General features: G+C 51.1%; 1 protein-coding gene across 3 annotated transcripts; it reads right to left on the bottom strand.

The window, feature by feature from the left end:
* Positions 1-1,202: 1,202 nt before the first annotated feature.
* MXRA7 (matrix remodeling associated 7) lies at positions 1,203-22,252 on the bottom strand. Of its 3 annotated transcripts, XM_085240185.1 has the most exons (5): positions 21,681-22,250; positions 17,164-17,224; positions 14,973-15,072; positions 13,387-13,467; positions 5,204-6,943 (listed from the first exon to the last, which is right to left on the bottom strand). In XM_085240185.1, the coding sequence occupies exons 1-4, from the start codon at positions 22,146-22,148 to the stop codon at positions 13,434-13,436; spliced, it is 663 nt and encodes a 220-aa protein (XP_085096311.1). In that variant the 5' UTR covers positions 22,149-22,250; the 3' UTR covers positions 5,204-6,943; positions 13,387-13,433. The 3 variants fall into 3 exon arrangements, with proteins under 3 accessions (XP_085096309.1, XP_085096311.1, XP_085096310.1); XM_085240183.1 differs by lacking the exons at positions 5,204-6,943; positions 13,387-13,467 and adding an exon at positions 1,203-2,334 and having other exon boundaries at positions 21,681-22,252; XM_085240184.1 differs by lacking the exon at positions 13,387-13,467 and having other exon boundaries at positions 21,681-22,248.
* Positions 22,253-23,101: the final 849 nt, after the last annotated feature.

The following is a 23,101-nucleotide window of genomic DNA, read 5'->3' as shown; positions in this document are numbered from 1 at the left end:
TTTAGTGCAACGATAGCCTTAAAACTCGTCTGGAAACTTATTTGAACACACACAGCGGCGCCGCCATCTTATCATGCACCGCCCTGATGGTGCCGCACGGCGCATGCGCGCCCGCCGTTCCGGAAAGAAGCGGCACGTACAGCACGCATGCGCAGTAGGGCTGCGTCAGGCAGCGCGCATGCGCATTGCATGACAACGGCGGCGCGGACGACTTTCCCGCGCTGCCTCTCCCGTGCCGTGGCGAGCTACGGGTGCCGCGCAGGGAGCGGGCGGTTGCCATGGCAACGAAGCCTGTTGCTGAGCCGCCCCGCCTGCCACCCCTCCAGGTGGATGTGGCCTAAGGGCCTCGATCGAGTTAGCCTCATTTCTCTCTCAAATATTATCGATGACAGGTTTTACCGCTGTCCTGTCACCATTGTGGAGGCACCGCTCTTAGGAGATGGGATGGGTTGGTGGCAGCCACTCTTCCCTGTGTGGGGCTGGCACTGCGGGCATCATTTTATGATGAGGTGCTTGGGGGAGGTGTTTTTCAGACATATTCCTGTGCAGAGAAGGCTCACATGTAAAAGAAGAAATATAAAAATACTCTGGAAATAAACTGTAGAGTCTACTAAGCAAAGTCTAAAAAGTTTTCCAAATCTGATTTCTCTTTTGCTTGCTTTCAAGAATAACCTTGGAAAAAAATCCTATTGCCCAGATGGAACAAAAGAGAATTCCCATATAGGAATTTCCTACCTTTCTTCTGTTTTACAGTTTGACAAAGGAAATTGTGGTTCCCATCTACAGCAAGATGTTGGTCTGCTTGTTTTTTCACTTTGTGAGACACCTTTGACCACGTGCTGAATAAGAGAACGCTCGGATATTTAGGTTAAGTCATGAGTTGGCAGTAGAGCCAGTTTGATCTCATAATCAGCATGCCCTGGCTTATGTGAAAACAATTAGAAGATAAAATGATTCCTAGAAGTCAAATAGTATATGGTGTTATGGAATGTACTGTAGTGGGAAACAGTGACCACATAATGTGGTACTTGGTGCTATCATCAGGCTCCAAAGAATTGCACAAAATAAAGAAAACCTCATCCAAAGAGATCATTCCCTAAAACCAGGTCAGAAAACTTGTGAACAGTTATTAAAACCAAGAAAATCCTTTCCAATAAAGTATTTAACAGGATTTCATGAGAGGTACACAAGAAGACAATCAGTTTAAATTAGGAATGCTGACTGATTTACTCTGTCTAAGCCGCCAAGGTTTGATCAAAAGTGTTGAAAACACTTGATAGTTTCACAGAGATTTCCTAAGTACATAGATTCTCACATCATTTTTGCATTACAAGAACACAATCTGAGTTGAACACAATTGTCCTTGTAAAAATGCCAGCCACTTTTCTGCACTGCTTTCACCAGTGTCAAGAGGCGAAGAGATGTCTCTGCTCCCAGGATGCAGTCAGCTGCTGTTTTCACAGGCATGAAGCTGAGCTCAGCAGGGTCAGCCGGAACCATCTTGGATTTGTTTCAAAAAGCCAGTGTGAAGGAGGATGAAGTATTCCTTTCAAGGAGATGAGAATGGCAGCTCACATCTAATCTCAGCGCTAATGCTTTGGCTTTGGCTATTTGTTTTCTAACTGTAGGATTGGAAGCCTCTCTGCCAAGAGAGGTTGTGCAGTCTCCATCTGTGGAGGTTTTCAAGACCCAACAGGATAAAGCCCTGAGTAACCTGGCCTAATCTCACAGCTGATGCTGCTTTGAGCAGGAGGCTGAACTACAGATCTCCTTACGTCCCTTCCGACCCATGTCCCTACCAACCTGAATTACTCTATACTATTCTTTCCATCCATTTTAAATCCCCTCTTCTATCATCTTTGGCTTCCTTCACCTTTCAAACCAATACATTACTAGGTTTGAAAGTTCATTCCTACAGAGCATGACCAGGAAGAAGTTACAGGTTTAACTAGTTTATGTGACTGAGACATATGGCTCAGCCAGAGATAAAATCTCTATACGAGTCAAAAATACCATTACAGTTCTTCAAGAAAAAAATGATTAAAAGGGTGAAAAACTGCAAGTCTTAAGAAATACATAGCACAGGCCTGTGTGCATTTGCAAAACTACCTGGAAATGCAAAATAACTACTGAAACACATTTATAGCATTACAATCTCCGTAGTCCTGTATAATAATGGCCAAGATGACTTTTGGGCATTGTCTTCACTGGCTATACGGTTATATATCGTACAATTTAAGCTGCTCCTTCATGTCTCCTTCAGACATCTCTCCAAATGTGTCACTCTTTTCCTTCATGAGCCTGAAGATGGCAGCCAGCTGCTCTCTCTGAACCCTGTCAACAAGAAAAGGAGAAGTAGGAATAGCCAGTCTCCAGCAGGCACTCTGAACAAGCTCACCAAATGAAACATGAAGCCAAACGTGGGTCATTTTACAAGCCCTGTTGACTGCAGGAAAACTGCCCATGCAAGATGAGAAAGGGATAGCCTCTGGTTCTGCATCCTTCACCCTCCCAGCTATCTAATTATCTTACATGCCTCTCTGCATTTCTTTACATACAGAGATAAAACTGTCTGCTTTAGCACCAGCTTTGGAGGAGAACCTTAGGGCTTATCTATGCTCACAGTTTCAGTATATCTCCATGTGTGGAAATCTGTAAGATCACCACATCCCAGTTCAGTGGGCTCTATAACAAAAATGGATTAAGCTTCATTAGCACAGCATCCTTTCATTCTGTAGTGAGAGTATGCAGATACAGAATAATTCAGGAATAGCTGTTAAGTTTTAAATTCACATCTTACTGTAAAACTAGAGACTAGACTGCCTTTCACTGTGGACATGACTTTAATCAGCCACTGGAAAATAAGATCACAAACTAAAATCTGCTTTGATTCAAGAGTTTGTCTACCAGTGTCAAAAAGTGAGATGAACTCATTGTCCAGCAGTGAGATGATTCCTCCATGGGCAGAATCAGACCAGCAGAACATCTACCTCAGATTTCCAGCCCCAGAAGGTCCCACAGTTGATCGTCAACTTCCTGCTCCCCATAAAAGATCATGTCCTGATTTTTGCCTTACCTGAAGCAGTTAACCATTGTTATACGTCCTGCAGCACAATGATTGGTATCTGCCACAATGCTTTGTTCGAGGAATCTTTATAGGAGAGCTTATATTGTTCACATATTTACTGCTCATTGCATAGAGATAAAGAAGGGTGGGCTGCACGAGAATATCACGTATTCTCAAATGCCTCTCAAATGCCTAATGAACTGATGCAACTGCCTACAGTTTTAGGTCAAAATGAATATTGCAGGTCTGTGGAGTCAGAATTCAGCAACTCAGAGCAGAGATTTGCTGCAATCCAATCTGCTGCTCCTTCCGTGTCTTTAGCATCACTAGACTTCCCCTCAGCTGGAAATATCGATTCTTGCTTTTATTTCTACAGTCACCTGTCAAGTGTCCTTTGTCCCCATCACAGCCTGCTCTCTGCACAGGGCTTTAATACACTGTAATTAATCCATTTAAATGGAGGCCATTGGTTAACCTGGGGTAGTCTTCTTGAAGTCCTGTGTGGACAGGCTATTAGCTGTTTCCATAATAGGAGCAGTAAAAATACCTATTGACAGGCAAAACCAGGACGCAACCTTTGCTTGAATGAAGAAAGCACAGCATCAACAGTTAGAAGAACGCACAGCAAGAATCAATGGAAAGAGACAGTCAGGAATGAGCTGAGGAGCCCTCACATACCGAGTTCCTATCAAGCTCTGTGTTTTCCCCTCTGGGCTCAGCCCCAGCAGGAGCAGAAGCAGCCAGCTGTCTGCCCAGCACCATCGCTGCAGGCAGGGCAGGAAGAAAACACATCCTGGCAAAAGGAAGTTCATTTGCCAGTTACTTCCTATTACAATTAAAACGCAATTATCTTAGGCCAAATGTATCCTGATGTTGGAATCCTTTGGTTATGAAAGCTCTAGCCACAGCCTGTCAAGCACCTGGATTTGTCTATCCTTTATGCATATTTCTCTCCTCACATGAAACACATCCAGCTGCCCTTTCCAGACCAGAGGAAGTGAAGCACGGTCGTTATTGATCAATATTTTATTTTAGATCAGCACTGGGTACCAGAGGGCACATTTCCAGACTGATGTGGAGAAATCCAATACACGTCTTTGCCTCACGTGTTGGAAATGCATGCCAGCTGCAAATGCTCTGCACAGGTCTGCATCCATCACTCATTATCCCACAGACATTAACATTACTGAAACCTTCAGCTGCTTAAAGCTCCATTTCCTTGTATTCTTGTCTCCAAAACTGAGATTGCTGACAATCACCACTTATTTTTAAAACACAGCATCAATACATTTTGTCTATCCCCTTGACTTTAAATTTCATGACTGTACATTTGCAGGCAGAAATAAAAAAAGATATGTTACTGTTCTGCACTTCATAATCTACAACAAAGGGAGAGCAAAACAAAGATAAGGAGAGAAAAGAGCCTGAGAAAGAAGAGTAAGACATCAAAAACATGAAACTGATTTCAAAAAGGAGCTTCTGCTATCAAAGGCGTCCTTGTAAAACAACTTTGTAGTGTTCCAGGTTGTATTTTCTTGATGACTGCAGATCAAAACTATCCCATTCACAAGTAAAATCATTCTCTCTTCCCATAAGAGCTGTTCTCAAAGCTGCTTGGATTCAAGAAGTCAAAGAGGATTTTACTTATTGCTGACAAAATAGATTAATTAAGGATTTTTCAAAGCAGCCTAATTCTTCTTGATAGGGAATTGAATTTGCATACTTAACTCCCTTAGGCTCCTTTAGGCACTTCAGTCTAAAACTTTCACAATTAACTGGAGTTTTGGAGCAGTTAGATGTAGGTATGTTAAAGCAGATCTAAGCTTCAGGAGCTGCTGGGCATCTGTGTTCACAGCAGCTGAAATCCTGGGCAAAGCTCTGCATTTGGAAAGATTGCTAATTGCTCCACAGACAAACAAGGTCAGGATGCTACTGCAACGCTGAGCTGCTCCAGCAGAAACAAGGGAGAACCACTGGCCTGACTCTGTTCCTATTGAAGTCAGTGGAGTCACTTCTAGGGTAAAAGGCACAAGAAAACAGAATGTACCTCTAACCTAAAGTCCAGATTTTCAACACAAATCTCTTGAGGAAGAAGTTACAAGCTGCTGGAGAAAGGGAGAGCAAGCACAAACCAAATAAACTATTCAAAGGTTTATTGGACCAAACAAAGGCAATTTTTACAGATTCAAGCCACTAGAATTACAGTCCTTCATATAAGAGCCACCATCAGATACAAAACAAACAAACAAAACAAAAGTAAAAAATACCCAGACAGCCATTTGAGTTGAAGAAACAGTTTGACTCGCTGCCACTAGCAAAAATCTGGACTCAGCTATAGACTTTGCTGGATGTACGTATTGCCATATAACAAACACAATGTATATAAGGCATTCTTTGCATAGTTGGGTGCTTGGGACACAGAGTCAGCTAGCCAGCACCAAAGGGAGACAGCAGCTGTACTAGTGGGTGTTGAAGCAGAGGGTGTGCCTAAATTCATATGCAAACCACTGAACACGCTTGCAGTTGTTGGCTGGGAAGGGGCAGCCCAGCCTCTTCTAAAGCTGATGCCTCCTGCTGTTCTTTAAATGAGCCCTTTTATTACGAATTTGCCAACCCCAGGCGCTGGAAAGGACAACTGTGTACAAGGTTTCAAGTATCGTCTGCATAGGAATTAAAAAGGAAAGAAAAAAAAATAAAAAAGAAAAAGCAGCCTGTTGGTTTTCTGATATGTTTGCAGCTTTAGCCAAGAGGCCCTTGTCCTGCAGTGAGAGAAAAATTTGAAGGACGTGTTCCCAGCCAACCTCGTGTTTCTGCAACGTCACTAGAGGACTTGGGCCCTCTTCTCACTCTCACAAACCAGCTGGCTTTCATTTGCAGCCTGCTGTGCCTGAAGCAGGCACGTGCACCTAGCCAAATTCATCCCCTGACGGAGCTGAGGAGAGGTGCTGAGATGTGGCTCCTGCGGACAAGCCACTGGGCTAGCAAGAAAAGAGGGCAGTGGGACAGCAAGCGGGCAGAGAAATGGGAAGGGTGTCTCTTCCAGGACCCCCCTAATCTCATCCTGAGCTGTGGGAACCCACAGTGCCATAGCTACCTCCTTGGGTCTCATCTCTTGGGAACAGAGCAGGGAAGTGTGAATCCAGATAACAACAGTCAAAACGTGGTCTCTGAAGCCTTCACCACAAACTGAACAGCTAAGCTATCAACCTTCATCACTCCTCCAGTCTTCCACCTACCTGCAAGATCAGCTCTCTGCTAAAATAACTACAGAAGTAAGATTTAAGTCAGCTTACATCTTCTCTCCCTTACTTTGATCCCACTTTGTGCCTCCACCCCTTGGAATAATGTCACACAATGTTTGAAATCAGTCAGTTCCCACTCCCCAGCAACACAGAAGGATTTGGCTCTAAGAAGAAACAAGTTGGTAGTCTGGTATAAGATACAGGCCGGTCTGGGAGAAGAGCTACAGTTCACCCACCCCTCTAAAGAAACAACATTGGATTCATGGCAGGGCTAATACATGGTGATGAACAAAACTAATAGGCTCGCTGCAAATTTGGTATCCAATTTGGGTTCTGTTTGAAGGAGAGGGAGAAAGGTTAATTTAGGATATCCCAGCCCCCCCAAACACAACTCAAGTCACTCATTGGGCCCAGCCCCAGTCCATGGAGACACACAACAGGATCTCCTTAAACTTGATACCACAGGAGTTTTTGAAGAACTCAACTTCAGACCAAGAGGGATGCCAAGTTTTGAGGGCTTATGGATTCTCTTATGGGTGTGTTTGGTTGGTTTTGGTATTTCTCTCAAGCCTTTAAAGATGCCAAGGGATGCCTTTAGGAGGAGGCTAGGGACAACTTCATATAGTCTTCAGTTCTGCAAAGAGAAACAAGGAGAGAAGAGAAATATTTCAGTCATTTCACCCCTCAGGATGGTTTCATTATTATTCACATAAATGAGCAAGGGGATAACTCAGTGTGAGTAGAGGGAAGGCAAGTCAGCTTTCCCTTTCTGGGAAGAGTAAGTCACTGTTTGCAAACCACATGTCTCAAAGGAGGAGGCACATTTCTTCATCAACTGCAGCAGGATAGCTGAAACCCGGTCAAAGAAGTGGAAATCCTCTCATCTGGCATCAAACCTGAATTGCAGTCTTTCTTTCTGACCTATGATGAGAGCTGAAGAAGTCCAGCTAACTTCATTAGCTCAGGGATTACTGCCTCAGTGTCCCATGCAGAGCTGTCTTGGGCTGCTAACTTGTCCAGCCCACATTCCTCCTGCCACCTGCAACCAGATGAGTCAGGATCCAGTACAGGTTTCACCAGGCAATATGTCTGAATGGGTCAACCTTCCTATTGATCTGTCTGAGCGAAGAAAGGAGGCAAAACTAACAGACTCTATAGACCACAGTGCTTCCTTCCTCTCCTAATATCTTAGGGAAGGAGGGTGAGATTATTAGATAGATTTTATGGATGGAGACATCTAGGCACTCCCCAAGGTCTTGTAGCATGTTAGCATGAATGTGGTCCCTCATTCCCAGCTTGAACCCTTCCGATGCTCTGCCCTGACTGCCCCCGCTGCTCTCATGGAATGCTGTGATACACGCAGATGTATCCCTGAATTCAGTAGGATTCACACTGCCTAACACCTGAGTCTCATTCAGATGTCACCTGCTCCTGACAGCTACAACATAAAGGCAAGTTGCAGCCTCATTTCTTCCTTATTCCTCTGCAAAAGGTTCAACTGTCTGCTGTTTTGTACAGACACTCAGCAACCCGGATCTCGGATGGGAGATGAAGGCTGAAGCCTCACAAGGGCCCAGGGTTCCTCAGGCAGTGCTGGGGAAGCTCAGCAGCCAGCCCATTATGACAAAGAAAGAAAATTCTCCAGAGTGGATAATCACTCTGTGGGATTCGCAGCGCTGACGATCAGATCATCCTGCTCAAGCCACACAAGCATAATCAGATTTTACACATGAGGGCATAAGCTCATTGCCATGGGGGCCCAGAAGGAGAAGTCCCCTCCAACATGCCACAGTTGGAGTGGGGAGGGATGGAGGATGTCAGGGAGAGTGGATGGGGCTCAGATGCATCCCCTCTGCAGGGATACTCACCTAAAGGACAGAGCCAGGCAGACAGTAGGGGTGAGATCTTAAACAAAACATGGACTTGATGGAGGATATCTGTCAAAACAACAAATTCCTCATCTGCAAAACAGGGATACCCCTTTCTGCTCCTGGAGCAAGCTGAGAGAGGAATTAAAGAGCATGAGGCAGACTGTCATGGGAACATCAGAGCAATAAAATTCCCTAGACTGAGAAGCTCTGACATTGCTGCCATGGAGCCTGAGAGACTTAATTATCTTGGGATGGAGGCTGAGCCATGAGCCACTGCCTATCCTTGGGTCTTCCCTCCTTTCCATTTGATGTGGATGGTGAAATCAGCCTTGCCAGCATTCCTTCCCCTGGCAGCACATGAATCAAGCCAAGTTGTGGTCTTTTTTTGATGGATTATTTCTTCACATATAGATTATCCAAATTGCTCTGGCCCCAGCTAAGGACCAAGTCAAGAAATCATACTTTTGATCAACTGGATGTGGTTATATGCAAGGAGCAACCAGAAAATAAGGAGCTTAGACAAGGGCAGGTCATTGGTTGAAAATGGCTCAGGAGCTGAAGGTGGAAACACTGGAGCATGAGGTAACTGGTCTCTGCTGCTGAGGACAGGGGAAGGACATTTTTATCCCTTCCTTTTTGTCCTGGTTGCAGTTCCTCTGCAATCTGAGATCAGCATCTCCAGCACAGGTGGAAGCCACTTGTCTCTCTGATGGCCTCAGAAGCACTGCCCTCATTCCAGCTCAGCAATGATATTGGCACTGGGGCATGGACTTGTCTTAGAGAGCAGACAGCATCCCAGTGCTAATGTCCCTCTTGCAGTCAAAATCCACAGCAGGAGGTCAGAAATCTCACAGCTCATCCAAAGTGTCCATAGCTTTCCAGAGGAGCCTTGACACTCTCCAAGGAGAAGATCCCCAAACATCTTGCTCTAACCACCTCTGGGAATTGCTTGCAACCTTTTCAGGAAGAATTTCGTCTGGAAAGCTGATTTTTAGAAGCGTGGAGCATTCCCAGCTCCTTTCCCTATCAGGTAAAGCAGGCACTCAGCTTCTCAGGAACATCAGTCCTCTGGTCTGAAGTGCTGGCAAGGAAGGCACATACCTTCTGGCGTCAGGCTCTTCTCGCTCCAGGGCTGTGATTCACCTTTGAAGCTCGAGAGCAGTGAGGAAAGGCCATGGGCACTGGGCCTGGCATTGGGAAACCAAGCTCCCCCCAGGCATTTCCCTCCCATCTTACTACAGAGACTACAGTCTCATCACCATCACTTCCTGTGTCTCTACCCTTGGGGTAGATATCATCTCACTTCTGGCAGTGACCATCACTTCCAGGACCACAGTACTGCAGGAACAACATGAGGAAGGACATACTAAATCTAAGCATTCCCTTCAGTCCCAAAATTGTGGGCCAGTTGCTTCAGTCAGTGGGTAAAACATGGAGAGAGAAATTAACAGCAGAGTATGGAGAGACAGTGCTTTGAAAGAGAAGAGTGAGAGAGTGAAAGGTACCAAAGGGAGATTTTATCTACACAGATCTGACACTCTTCCAGTGGGACCCACCAGCCAGAAGGTGCACAGGACCTTGGGGATGCCTGTTGCTCCTCAGCACACCAAGAAGGCAGCTGAGGCTGCCAGAGTCCGTGCAATTAGGAGCACAGTCCCAGCAGCTCAAGGACAAGGCTGAGCTGCCCTTGCTCAGTGCCATTTCAAGGCAGAAGCCTCCTACGCTCCCCAGCCACGGCAGTGACAGCTGAAAAGGCCACAGCACAGCCAGGAAGGTGGCTTGAGCTCTGCCAGCTCAGCTCAGCTCACCTCCTCCAGCTCTATGCTCACCCCTTTGCGATGCTCCTGAACCCCCTGAGACCATGTTACAGAAGTGGAGAAAGCAACAGATGGGCCAACCTATGCTTCCATGCCTGGCTTCTGCAGCCCATGATGCCACAGGGGAGGCAGCCTGGGCTCCCAGAGAGTAGCAGAGAGAACAGCAAGCTGCCCATGCTGCATACGGTTAAGCAGAAGCAAATAGAGCCAAGTTGTGAGCGCTGGGTGAGGGAGATGCAAAGCAGCCACAAGCTGGGACAATTCGGGACATCAGCCAAGAGGAAAAACCCGGGAGCTCAAAGCAGAGTCTGAAACCTCATCCCATGGCAGGACTGGGGACTCACAGCCTGCAGAGGAGTGTCTGGAAGGTTCCCCCCAGGGATGGGAGAGGAGAAGAAGGGCTCTACTGGCCTCCCCTTTCCCTGTGTTTCTGAGGGAGGCATCCTGAGCTGCTCTATGGGACTCATGACTCAAGCAGATGCTCTATAAATAGGGCCTGAGCTTAGCTCCACTGATTTCTCATAGACATTTTCCCTATGGAGAAGCATCACAGCCAGGGGAGCTTGGTGGGTACCCCTGTACCACGTGCCCCTTTCCTCCTAGGGGCAGGTGCTGGCTGGTCTGTGTCTGAAGGCAGCCTTCCCCATGGCCAGTGCCATCCCCATGGCTGGTGGCCGCAGTGAAGCAGTGGTCAGCCTGATCTAAATGGAGCCCCACATTCGCAGTCTTTGTAGCCCCCTGTTGCTACTTCTCCTCCCTCAGCCCAGGATGACTATCGTGCTGCAGAAGATGAAGAGCAAACAAATAATAAAAACCCAAAGAAAGCCAAACTTACCAGCTTCCCTCATCCAAATGAAGTGCCATGCTGGACAGGAAAGGACAGCAAGCAAGCAAGCCAGGGCTATGTGATGGCAATGCAGGAGGTGGACAGGGACAGATGCAGAAAGAGAGCTCTCCTGAAATACAACCTCCCCCAGCCCAGACCACCCACTTGTTTCTAGAGGGCATATTCAAAATTGGTCAAAGTCCATCATCTAAATCCTAGCAGCTGCTTCCTGCCCTTGTGTTCTCGAGTCATCACTGCAAGTATTGTCTGGTTCAAAATGGCACTTCGGCACAGTTCTCCCTAAAGCCACAGCTGCATCCCCATTTGATCTGGGATGTCTGGCAGAGCAAGGGATGTCTTCTCTCTGCCTTTCCCTGCAGCTAAGGTCTGGCCATGCACCTTGCCTTGCTGAAACTCCAGGGTCCAAGACTGGGTTTATTTAGTGGCTCGTAATCAAGAAGCACCCTGGACCCAGCTGGGGGCCAGCCAACTTTCCATTGCTAAATGATCACCAAGAAAAGGACAGTGGGTAAGATTTCCAGCCATCCCATTCCCTTTGCTTGAACTCCAGTTTGCAAGCAGTGCCTTCTCAACCCACCCATGGCTGGCCAGGAGAGCCAGAGAATTAATCCTAGAAGGGCTGAGATGACTGTGGGAACCATGCTTACTAGCAAAGCAGACACAGCAGCCCTCCCTACCTTCTCCCCAGTCCTGTAGAATTGGACTGTGGTATCACTGAGCCATCCATCACACCTGCAAGCAGCAGGCTCTCAGCAGTTTGGGGCACTGAGTTTCACTCAGACACTGCTTTAAGGGACTGAGAGTGCTGTGGGGCTTTGTCCAGCTCTGGAGATGCCTTCCTGTTTGCAGCTGGGCCCCTCAGGTCAGGGACTTTGCTGTCCTGTTTCTCTTGCTTTCACCTTCCCACTCCACTCCCAGCACTAATTTAGGTTATGCAAAACCACAAACATCTCATCCAAGTACACATGCAGAAAACACAGCCTCTGCCTATGCTGCAGCCCACGCAGCAATGAGAAGCATCTTAGTGTCTCATCGCTGGCCAGGGAAGGTGACTGATTGGGAAATGCAGCTGCAGCACCCAGAGCTTGGGGGACAGCTTCTGGTTTTCTATCTCCACTTCTCCATAAACCTCAGAAGCAAGAGAAGACAAAGAGGAAAGAGCTTCCTACAGACTATCATGTGGGATCTGCTTTCCCTTCAGCCTGCACACCTACAGAAGAGTGGGAAGGACTCAGCATCACCAAGGCCAACCAGGACTTGCTGGGACCTGCTCTATCTTGTAGAAAGAGAGAACTGAAAACAAAAACCTATGGGAATCTCTCTCCTGGTTGTTTTCTTTTTGCTAGAAGTGCAGCTTGTTGCAGCTGTCAGTGCTCACTGCACAAACAAACCAACCCACTGGCAGCCCTAGAACTGTACTTGTGCCCCATCCAGCCTGGACAGGCTGCACCACCCCAGTCCCACATCCACAAGCTTTGCACCATGGCAGCAGCAGTTGGCAATAGATGGCCAAAAGCCTCGGGTGCAGAAGAGATGGATTTGGGAAATATGCAATGCTGGCTTGACTCAAGGCTGCATCCTTCCCCTGTTCCCTTCCCTTTCCTGCTCAGACTGCTTTTCTCCCCCAGAGAAACAAATGCTACGTGCTTCTGTTCTCAATGTGCTGGTAACCTAGCAGGTGTGCAGTGCCACCAGCCAAGCAGAAGTGTTTGCCAAAAAGAGTTACCATCCTTCCCTCCTGAGAAGTCCTGCTATTTTTTAAGACTGAAGAATTAAAAAGCAGGAAGTTGCATCACTCAATGAAGGTCACATTCCTTCCCCTTTGAGTCCAGATTTAGCGCCAGTTTGAAGCTGCAAGATTCAAGTGAATAGCAGGCAAGGCAACCACAGCTTCAGGAGCGATGCAGAATATGAGCAGAAGTGGGTTTTTGTTTAAACAACCCTTCCTACTGCATGTCTCTCCTCTCCTATTGTCTGCAGGTCTTCCTGGAAAAGGAATTATCTCAGTAGCATTTCCAAAATCAGGTGTCCCCAAATGAAGGGCTCCTGATGACAGACCACAACAGGCAGTCCCAACTGGGGGCCTTGCATTCTGGGGATGTTGCTTCCAAGCTGCTTCCCACAGGTGCCTGCTGGCCCATGGGACAACTGAAGGGTCAGCAGCAGGCTGAGCCCCCACCTCCAGCTACGTGCCCTAGGGCTAACCACCAGCTCACTGCCTTCGTTTTCCAAGTCAGGAAATAGAAGTGTTCATGGGATGTCTGAACTGAGGAAACCATATGGAAGAACTGAGCACCTGCACATGAGAGCCCTCCATTCCAGGTCCCTTTGGAGTGCTCGTGGAAGTGAGATGGAGCAGGGGGAGCAGACTCATTAATCTGTTATGGGGAAGGAAGGGAGGCGGGCGGGGAGGTGGGAGAGATGGCTCAGGAATAAACCCTCCCCCCCCAGAATAAAACCCAAAAGAATAAAAAAAACCACCAAAACACATTAGCAGATGTTACAGTGGTACCACTACTTCTAAGAAACGGCGCGTCCTTACCAAACAGATTTGCAAGAATGTTTGTGGCCGAGGACCTAAGGTACTTGCTACAGAGATGTGAGATCAGAGGTCAGCTCAATCCTGCAACATAAAGGTGGCAAACCTGGGTCACAGCAGGTCGGCAGCGGTCAGAGTGCAGAATGCATGGAACCAGGGAGAGGGACGGGGCTGCTGAGGGACCGGGCTGAGCTGCTGCCCTCTGCTCACCTGGACCTCACCCAGCAGCACCCGGACCCCATACACCACCCTGAAATGAGAAGCTGCTGATGGCACAGGGAAGAACTGGGGGAAGAAAATAAGCCAGCGACATAGCAGGACAAAAGTAAAACATAAAAAAAAAATAAATAAATCATAAAGCTGCTGTAAGGAAATGAACAACACAGAGAAGAGAGACAGCAAAAGGGAGCAGTAGGAAAACGCGCTGCCAATGGCCCTCAGAGTGGGAGCTGCTGAGAGCTTCTAAGGTATCCTCAGTGCCATCTGTCAGCCCTCGGGGCACAGCCCTGCCCTGGGACACGAGCACTGATACCCATCCTTCAGTCCAGAGCACAAAACATTGGCTGGGGATGCAGTGAGAGCGATGTCCCCTCACCACCTCACCATACCCAGGACCCTTTTGTTGCCATGAAGGAGCCAGCCCTGCAGGTCTCCTGTTTGAACCCTCACACAGCGATTGCTCAGCTGGCTGCTGGAGCTGCAGATGCAGAGGGTTTAAATGTGCCTTTTGCAGTGGATTTTGTACCAGCAGGATCCCCAAAAACTATTCCCATTGAGCCCTGGGGGTTGGGGTTTCATTCACATTCACTCTGTTCATTCCACCATCCCCTCCTCCCCACGTGAAAGCAGTGATGCCAACAGACCTGACTAGTGTTGTAAAGACTGCATGCTCCAGGCATGATAAAGACATAATGGGAAGAAAGCAAACATTTTCCTGATGCCAGCAATGCAGGGTCAGCCCATAAGCAGCCAGAGCTGGCTTGCATGGCTGAGACCAGAGCATGCAGCCCAAGCAGAGCGCTGCTCCCAGCAGTGCTGCACAGCAGTGAACCCTGAGACCTGCGACAGAAAGGGAAGGCATCCCTTGGTGTGAAAGTGGGGATAACACGAAGGGAAATGGTGCAGGATCAGCATGTGTAGGGCAGCCTGCACGGAGAGCTAGGGCCCACAGCCCTTCCTTTGGGATGACAAGGGAGGAGGCAGCATCTCCTCAGCATGCTGTGGGCCACACTGGGATATGAAGCTCCAAAGCTCCACATTCACTCCCTTTGCTCCAGTATGTCAGAGTTGTACCCAAACCCTTGGGCTATTGACAGGGCAAAGGGAGGGGAAGAGGCAGTCAGAGCCTCAACAGATGGAACTCAACATGGTGCCAATGGTCCATGGATATACAGCAGCTTGCACCAGGTGAGACATTGGGTCTGTGCATCCAGAGAAGGAGCTTGTCCAGCTCCAGTGATATAGATGCACTGTGGCCCTGTATATCCTCAATCCATGTGATTGTATTTGTGATGCTGTGAGGTCTTGCTTCAAGAAACTGCCAACCAGGTGGACTTAAGTGAGAAGGGAAAAAAGGAAACTCGGCATACCTTTGTTCTTCCTCAAGTTCTTCTTTGGTCATCATTGACTTGTACTGGTTTCCCCTCAGCTTTCCAGGACTGTACTTAAAAGAGAACGTCTCATCTGCAGCTGGAGAGGGCAGGACAAAGGAGAGCAGGAGATGGTGTGAGACACAAAGCAGCTGAGAGGGACATTCAGCACCCACAGGCTCCAGCTGCCTGCCCAGCCCTGCTCCCATGCATTCACCCGTGAGACTTCCACCATCAGTTCCAGAGCCTCAGGAAACCCGCAGAAGGTCTCTCTCCCCTCCTCCCCAGGGGCCCCTTTCCAGATCTCCCCATCTCAGCCTTGGGCTAATTAGTGCCAGAGCTCACGGACCTCGAGGCAAAGCTGATCCTTTTCCAATCGGATTTCATTAGAGCGCCGCTTGCTTTTAGAAACCTCTCCTCTTCCTTATCTTCCCAGAGACAACAGAGAACAGCAGCAGTGGGGGACGATCCAAAGGGCGGCCCTGGGGGCTCACGGAGCTGTGCTTATCTGCAGCTGCTGATCCACGGACCTTTATCTCCCAAGGACTGTGGGATGGGGCTGCCTCGCGTCAGCTGCTCAGCACAGCTGTACCCACAGAACCATCTGCTGTCCTCACAGAGCCCTGGGGCTCCTTCTGAGGAGTCCAACAAACAGAAGATGCTGTCTGACTGCCTGTGCATCCCTGGGACGTTGCATGTTACCCACAAACCCACTATCCTGGGTGATACCTCCGGGCACCAACGAGACCCCATAAAAGCGATCATAAAAGCGTATGGAAAGAAAATCAGCTGCTGCTGCTGCTTTGGGAGATATTGGGAGGGAAAGAACAGAAAGAGAGGGTGTAACATCCTGTTCCTTGCTCTGGTGCAGCCCAGGAGTTATGTTATTACCTTTGTACAGCTCGCGTGATTTCAAGGACAATTAAAATCATTTCCTCCACACAGTTCTCTGCCAAACTGAGATTTTGCCTGTCCAAAAAGGGCAGTTTAATTGCTGCTCCACCAGAAAGGAACAAGCAGCAGGGAGGAGAGGTGGCCACCTATCTCACTGCCCACGTGTTGTGGCTTTGGAAACCGCTGGATGTTTTCTGAGCTCAGGAACTTTCTTTGCAGACTGAAAACAAACTTCAGGAAGCACGGAGCAGGGAGGCAGGGCTTTCACGTGGCCGGCTGCAGAGCAAAGATGTGACCTACTTACCAGGAGCCTGGCCGGGAGCATATTAAAGAAAATATTTGTTTTTCATCTCTCTTTTCTTGTGTTGCATTTCAAGTGCTGGCAGTGTCTGAGCCGGGTGAGAGCCCTGCGAGCTCAGCAGCTGCCTCCTGCCTCCCATCTCCCAAAGTGGGGCTAAGCTGCTCTCGTGCACCATGGGCTCGTGGGGATGCTGAGCTAGCCGTGAGCCGTGCCCATCTCCATCTGAGCTGCCCCAAAATAGCCGTGAAGCAAAAAGGGCAAACCTTGGCAGAGCACCATCACCAAGCATCCTTTGGGCAGCAGACGCCCATCATTCATCCAACCAGATCTACCAGACCCAACAACACCACCGATGCTGCACGGAAGCCCAGCAGGATGGAACACACACGTGTCTTTGTGGAACCCTGTCCCCTACAGAGGGAAGGCGCTTCTCCCACCTTGTGGGATTAAAATTTGATTCCCTGTGGCATTAGGGTAATCCTCCTGAGCTTGAGGATTGCCGTGCTGTGCCTTACCCGGGCTGGGAGGAAAGTGGGGCAGAGCAGGAGGAGCACCAGCACAGAGGGGATGTGCCAGCAGTGGGCACAGCCCCACTGACACACTGCTGCTTGATGGGCCATCTGCTTTGTTTTCTCTGAGCACAGTCACCCCAGTGAGGCAATTCATCACTTTCCAATCAACTAATTGAATAATTAGTTAAATGTGGCTCTGACTAAAGACCCCAGAGATGTGCCTGGAGGCAGGGAAGGAGCTTTTGGGGTGCCGCTCCATGGCAAACAGCTCAGAGGATTGAGCTGTTTGTCTGCTCCCAGGTATTTAGTAATAGTGACAGCCCAAGGGCAGGAGCCCTTCTGCTGTGTGTGGATCCCCAGTAGCTGCTTCTCCCTCCATCTCCCTTCATTTTGGATGTTGGGTCCTTCTCCCCTGCACTGCCCAGAGATAGGGGACCATCCCCAGGCACTGGCGCTCAGCTTTTCAGACTTTCCTGGCACTCACCATCATCATCCTCCGTCTCTTTCACCATCAGCTTCTCACTGTCTGAGTCTGGATCTTCCTCCTGCAGAGGGAAAAAGACAGAGCAGCCATGAGCAGAAGGTGCTGTTCTACATCACCCATGAGAGCCTTCAAGGTTGGGTACTGCTTCTCTGCCCCGTTCTGAGAAGAGGGGAAAGGGATGCTTGCTAACAAGCAATGTTCATTAGTCTGCTTCCTTCTCACTGCTCAGCATGTCATGAGAACTGCCCTGTCCCCATGCCCACGGGGCTGCCATTGCAGTCATTTCCTCCCTTGGGCCCTCAAGCACCAAAAATAGCCCCAGGAGCAGGGAGGGAGGCTTGGAGCTGGGTCCAGGGCATGGAAAGGCCCAGCAAGAGGAGCATCCATCCCACACAGACACGGGCAAGCAAAGCTGCCCCCAGCAGGAGCCATCTCAGCTCAGATGCACAGGGAGGAATCAAACAGCACGGAGTTTTAACACAAACCAAGTTTGGAAGTTTTGGGGTTGCCTCCCACGAGCAGCAGCAAGCTTTATCAAGGCCGGATTCCTTGCAGATGGAGCGTGGGGAGGGAGAGAACAGCTCCAGCCCTGGAGATAAGGCTGGGACACAGGCAGTGCCCACACACGTGCCTTCCTCCCTGTGTGATGCAGACACGAGGGGAACCAGGACGGACCCCACACTGGGTTTGCAGTGCGTGGCTTTATATCCACCACTAAGTGTGGTACTGCTCAGACCCAGCTTGGTTTGTCATTGGTGAGGAATGCACATTATTCACAGCCCCTTGGCTTCTCCTCACCACCCAGCTCCCCAGAAGGACACGTGGCTGACACCCCAGCAGCCATCGCTATTTTGGGCCACGCTTCCAAACATGGGCACTCACTGCTGACACCTGGGCAGCCCCGGGGCCAGCAGAGCAACACCCAACAGAGAGGCACTGGGAGGGGATGTTCAGCCCTGGCCCTGGGGGTGCTGAAAGAGAACGTTCCTGCTCCAACCCACTGGAAGAAAGATTTGATGGGAGCAGAGGGGGAGCAGCCTGGGCTGCCAGGCCAGCAGGTGACTGCTTTGTGCTGTGGTCACACTGGGGAGCCCTCCTTGTTTGGCAACTGCTTGCTCACTACAGCACAGCATTTTTCTGCTCAGCGGCAGATGCCAGCAGCTCCCTTCCCCCCACGCTGCAGCCCTGCCTTCCACAGCCCTGTCCTTCTGTCTGTCTGGTCGGGAGCAGCTCCCACAGGCAGCCCATGGGATGCGTTCTGGAATGAGCCAGGCGCTGCTCCTGGACGTGGGTACAAGTCCAAGGAGCACATTTGCACCCTGAACACACAGACAGAGTCTAGAAAAGCTCCGCTGAGACCCAGAACAGCACTGCTGGCAGCCTTTGCCCCACGGCCACTGTCAGATCAGTGGTGCCACGGTCACACGAGGATGCGGTGATGCTGAACCACAGTGCTGCAGAGCAGGGGAAGGAAGGCACAGCAGCAGCCCTGGGGATGCTGATGCAGCAGTCGGGCTGCCAGGATGGAGAGCAGTTTATGCAGAGCTGACGTTGCGTGGCACAACCAGTACGTGGATGGGACAGTCACCCCCAGCAGGAGCTGCCATAAGCAATGCCACCAAATCACAGCCCCCCAAACCCAGCACAGGGTTAAAATTCCCCAAGTCATTACCTTAAATAACAATGCGGGAATACAGCTGTCTTGGCTTTTGGCAGACCTTGGCTGTAGAGCTTAAGCATTTGTTAGCTCATCAGAAATGTGCTTTGCCCTTTAGCTTCCATGGCCAGCGAGCAAACGCCCACGTGTGAGCCTGACTTGGGCAGTGCAGGCTGCAGACAAAAGCAGCAGCAAGGATGGGACCCCCGGGGAGGTTTGGGGCAATGAGTAGTAACAGAGTGCTCCCCAAAAGCCCCACTCATGGCTTTCCCACCCTATGAGCCCTCTTCCAGCCCTAAAACATCTTCCAGGTGGGAAAGCCTCCTCTCTGTCATAGGGCAAGATAGGCCGGGCTCCCCATCACCCTGTTTTCAGCTCATTTACGGCCAACCACAGGCAGTTCCTCTATCCCCACAACAGGTTTCCCTCCTCTAAAGGGACGCAAGGAGGGGCTGCTGAGCCCCCACCCCTTCTCCCATCCCGTGGGCATGACAGGGACAAGCAGAGTCCCTAATCCATTCCAACTGCAGGGAAATGGGAAGGTCCTGGGCTGCAAAGAGGGGGGAGAAAACTGCCCTGGAAGCTCCCAGCCCCACGTTGCCATTTATGGCTGCGCCTTCTGATCCAAGCCTGATGCAAGAGTTTGCAAGAGGAAGGCAGCGGGGAGCCAGACAGAAAAAGAGAAGCCAGGAGGGAAAGGGGAAGGGAAAAGCCTTTAAAAAAGGGGGAAAAGGAAGCTGATGGGCAGAGTTTGGCAGAGCAGCAGCCCTTGGGTAAGGCAGAAAAGCTAATGGGAGATTTGGGGATTTCTGCTCCTTTCTGGCAGGACCCACACTGAGCTGCCACAGCTCCCCACCCAGCAGTTTCTCATTAGGGCAGCAGCATCCATCACGTAACGAGCTCCGACAGCAACAAACTAATTAATTTTTTTGTCAGTGATGGGAGCCAGCGGACACAAGGGAACCACCGCCAGTACCTAATGGGAATGAGGACTCCTTCCCCTGATTCATTCCCCCTCTTTCAGCCCTGCCCAGCACACGGAGCATCACCTTGCCCAGCAGGAGCTGGGACCTTGTAGGACAGAGGCAGGGAACGGAGCATAAAGGCAGCAGGAGGGAACACAGACAGCAAGGTGATGCACTGAGCACACCGACGCTGCTTCATCCATCAGCAGTTGCTCCAGTGCTTAATGGCTGCAGAGAATCTGAAGCAGCACGTGCTGAGCAGACAGCAGGGAAAAGGAGAAAGGCCTCGGAGTGCTGAGCACAACCCACTGCTGTCTGATGCACTGGGTCTGCCGAGAAGCTCCAAGCCTACAGCGGCACGATGCTGCTCTGAGCCTCTGCTGAGTCACATCAAGGGACTGCAGCCCTCAGCCACAAGAAGGGCAGGGCTCATTTCCAGCCTGTGCAGCTCTCACTGCTTCGATCAAACTCCTTCCCATCCACACCTGTTAACACCTGCTTGGTCCCAGAGCAGCTCACCCTGCCCTGCTCCTGGGAATCACTTCCCAAGGAAACAAAACCTTGTCCTGTATCGTGGAATCACTGAGGTTGGAAAAAATCCTTGAGTCCAACAGTCAGCCCATCACTATCTGTGCTTTGCTGTGTGAGGCACAACCTGCGCTGAGCACAGTGCCCTCCAGGCTGTGGGCACCCCGGGCTGTGCTCACTGGGCACCCATAGGGGACAGGAGCATCCATCCCATACAGACTGTCACCTTTGGGCAGACAGAACTGCAGTGCCACATTCCTGAAGGAGGAGTAGGTTGCAGTGGTGTCTGCTCAGGGAAATGGGACTGAAGAGCAGCCAGGAGGGAGGAGAAACATTCCCAACTCACGTTAATGAGACAACAGAGAAACTGCATGTCCTGGGTGCTGCTGAGCGATCCCAGCTGGGATACAGCCACTGAATGGCAGTCCTGGGGCTCCCCAGCCCTACAGAGCACTGATAAATCCTACAAGTCATCCCGGAGATGGACAGATGTTCCCAGTGCTTTTGGGATGCTGTGACAATGGGGGTCTGCTTGAGAGCCATCCCCATGGCCAAGGGATGGTGCTGGGACTCAGGGAAAGAAATGGGAGATGAAGGAGGTGGGAGGAGGGTGAGGTCCCAGCACACAGGGACAGGCACTGCCCTGGGGATCGCCACGGGACACAGAAGTGCCAACCCACTGGGACTCACCCACTGCACCCCGGTGAGTCAGTAGTGATGCCTTCCAAGACAACGGCTGTCTGTCTGTCTGTCTGCACACTGCCCAGCAGCCTGGATGCAGTCACCAAGGATTAGCAATGCTGCTAATAATAACTAGCAGGCAGCCAGGCTCCAGGCTGCGCTCCCCAGCCCAAACACGTCTGCAGGCTGTGCATCCCTCCTGGGTTCCCCAGCCACCCTATTGCCCGCATCCCTCACTGGTACAAGGGGTGGCCCCAGGAGAAGCACAGTGAGTTTGAGACCCTTTGGGGTCCCCAGGCCCACAGCACAGAACATTAGCACAGAGCTCATGGAAGCCAGCAGGGCAAACTCCTTCCATGGCCGCTGGGTCACCCTTTTATTTTTAAACAAGATCCGGAGCTGGAGGAGGATTTACCAGGCAGCCTCCCCCAGTTCAAGCACGGGTCAGAGCTCGGGGTGGGAGGCCAGTAGGATGCTTGGGGGGGACAGAGGGAGGAGACCTCCCTGGGGCTGCAAGGACAGCAGCTGGGGCATCCTCATGCTGCAGGGGGACGATTTGTTGCAACCCACAAAAAAAAGGGGGGACAGAAAGAGCGCACACCCCCAGCACCTGGAGCAGCTCCTGGGAAAAGGACGTGCAGCCCCCCGCGCGCAATTCGCCTTCCCTCAAGCCTCCGTCCCCTTACCTTGCTCTCTTCCTCCTCCTCTTCCTCCTGCTGCTGCTGCTGCTCCCGCTGTTCGGCGGCGGGCGGCGGGCGGGGGATGCTCTCGGGGCTCCGCTCGGCCGCGGATTTCTGCTCGGCCGCGGATTTCTGCTCACCCACCGCCACCTCCTTCTCTTCCTTCTCCTTCTCCTTGTCCTCCTTCTCCTCCTCCTTCTCCTTCCCCTCGCCGCCCGCCCCGACCTCCTCCACCGGCACCCGGCTCCCTTCTACCCCCGGCCCCTCGGCCGCTCCTTGCGGCTCCGCTTCGCCCCCGGCGGCCGAGCCCGGCTCCTCTCTGCCCGGCTCCGCTTTGCCCTGCTCCGGCTGCCGCTCCGCCGCCGCTCGCTGCCCCTCGCCTCCCCGCAGCTTCACAAAGACGGAGGCGAGGACGATGGCCAGGACGGTGAAGAGCAGCGGGACGGCCAGGTACAGATCCACGGACACGTCCATGCTGCCGGAGCCCGAGTGCGCGGCCACCCGCTCGGCCTGCGGCGGGGCTGGGCAGGCTCTCAGCAGCCTTCACCAGGCGTCATCTCCCTCGGCCCTGCCCACAGCCCCGGCCCCTTCCCCTCCCCGCCCAGCCCCGAGGATGGGGGGGAAACACCGCTCCGGGCAGGGCGGGCTCTTCGAGGGCAGCGTGGAGGGCCGGATGGGCTCCGTGCGATGCTCAGCGAACACTCACGCCTTACAGCCCTTGGTAGGAGCTGGCACCGCACGGCAGGATGTCCCCAGCGAGGAACATCAATGTCAAACCCCAGAGCATCGCCCCAGGAGCTGCAGGTGGAACCCATGATGGCAGCCATGGCAACCAGGTGATACTCGGGGCTGCAGGTGGTACCCGGATAGCCAGGTGCTAACAGTGGCACCAGGTGACATCCACATCAAACCCCGAGCATCACTCCTCCACCTGCCCCAAGAGCTGCAGGAGGTACATAGGATAACCAAGCCATAACCCTGCTAACCAGGTGATACCCACAGCACTGGGGTGACATCCCTGGTTTGAGTACACAGCGATGGATGACGCAAACTGCTGTCACTGCCATCAGGGTGCTGAGAGTATCTGGGTTACAGGAGCCTCCCCACAGCACAGCGAGGTGCACCGAGGGACTGCAAATAGCAGCGCCCAAAGACTGGGCTGCTCGAAGCCAGCACAAGCCCTGCCAGGGGCTGCCGCCCAGCCCTGCCACCAAGGACTTCCTGTCCCTCGGGGGGATGAACCACCGCTCCACAAAGCGCCCAGAATCAGAAGATTTAAGCCGTGCCACAGGTAAAGGCAGCGCTGAGCTCTCCCCGCTGCACAGAGCCGGAGCAGACATGGGAAGCCCACAGAGCTTCCTCCGGGAAAAAGGCTTCGGGGAGTTCTGTGGGAGCGGAATATTTGTATTGAGCGGCTGAAAACAAAA

Source organism: Meleagris gallopavo, chromosome 20 (genome assembly GCF_905368555.1).
Source record: "Meleagris gallopavo chromosome 20, MGAL_WU_HG_1.1, whole genome shotgun sequence".
Classification (NCBI taxonomy): Eukaryota; Metazoa; Chordata; class Aves; order Galliformes; family Phasianidae; genus Meleagris; species Meleagris gallopavo.
Note: the sequence above shows the minus strand (reverse complement) of the source record. Positions and strands in the feature narration are given on the sequence as shown.

Bases quoted from the DNA above. Each gene is read 5' to 3' on its own strand.
- MXRA7 (XM_085240183.1), bottom strand. From the start codon at position 22,148: ATGGACGTGTCCGTGGATCTGTACCTGGCCGTCCCGCTGCTCTTCACC. The intron at 17,225-21,680 runs GTAAGGGGACGG...TTCCCTCTGCAG, and splicing joins AGGAGGAGGAAGAGAGCAAG to GAGGAAGATCCAGACTCAGA. The intron at 15,073-17,163 runs GTGAGTGCCAGG...TGCCCTCTCCAG, and splicing joins AGAGACGGAGGATGATGATG to CTGCAGATGAGACGTTCTCT.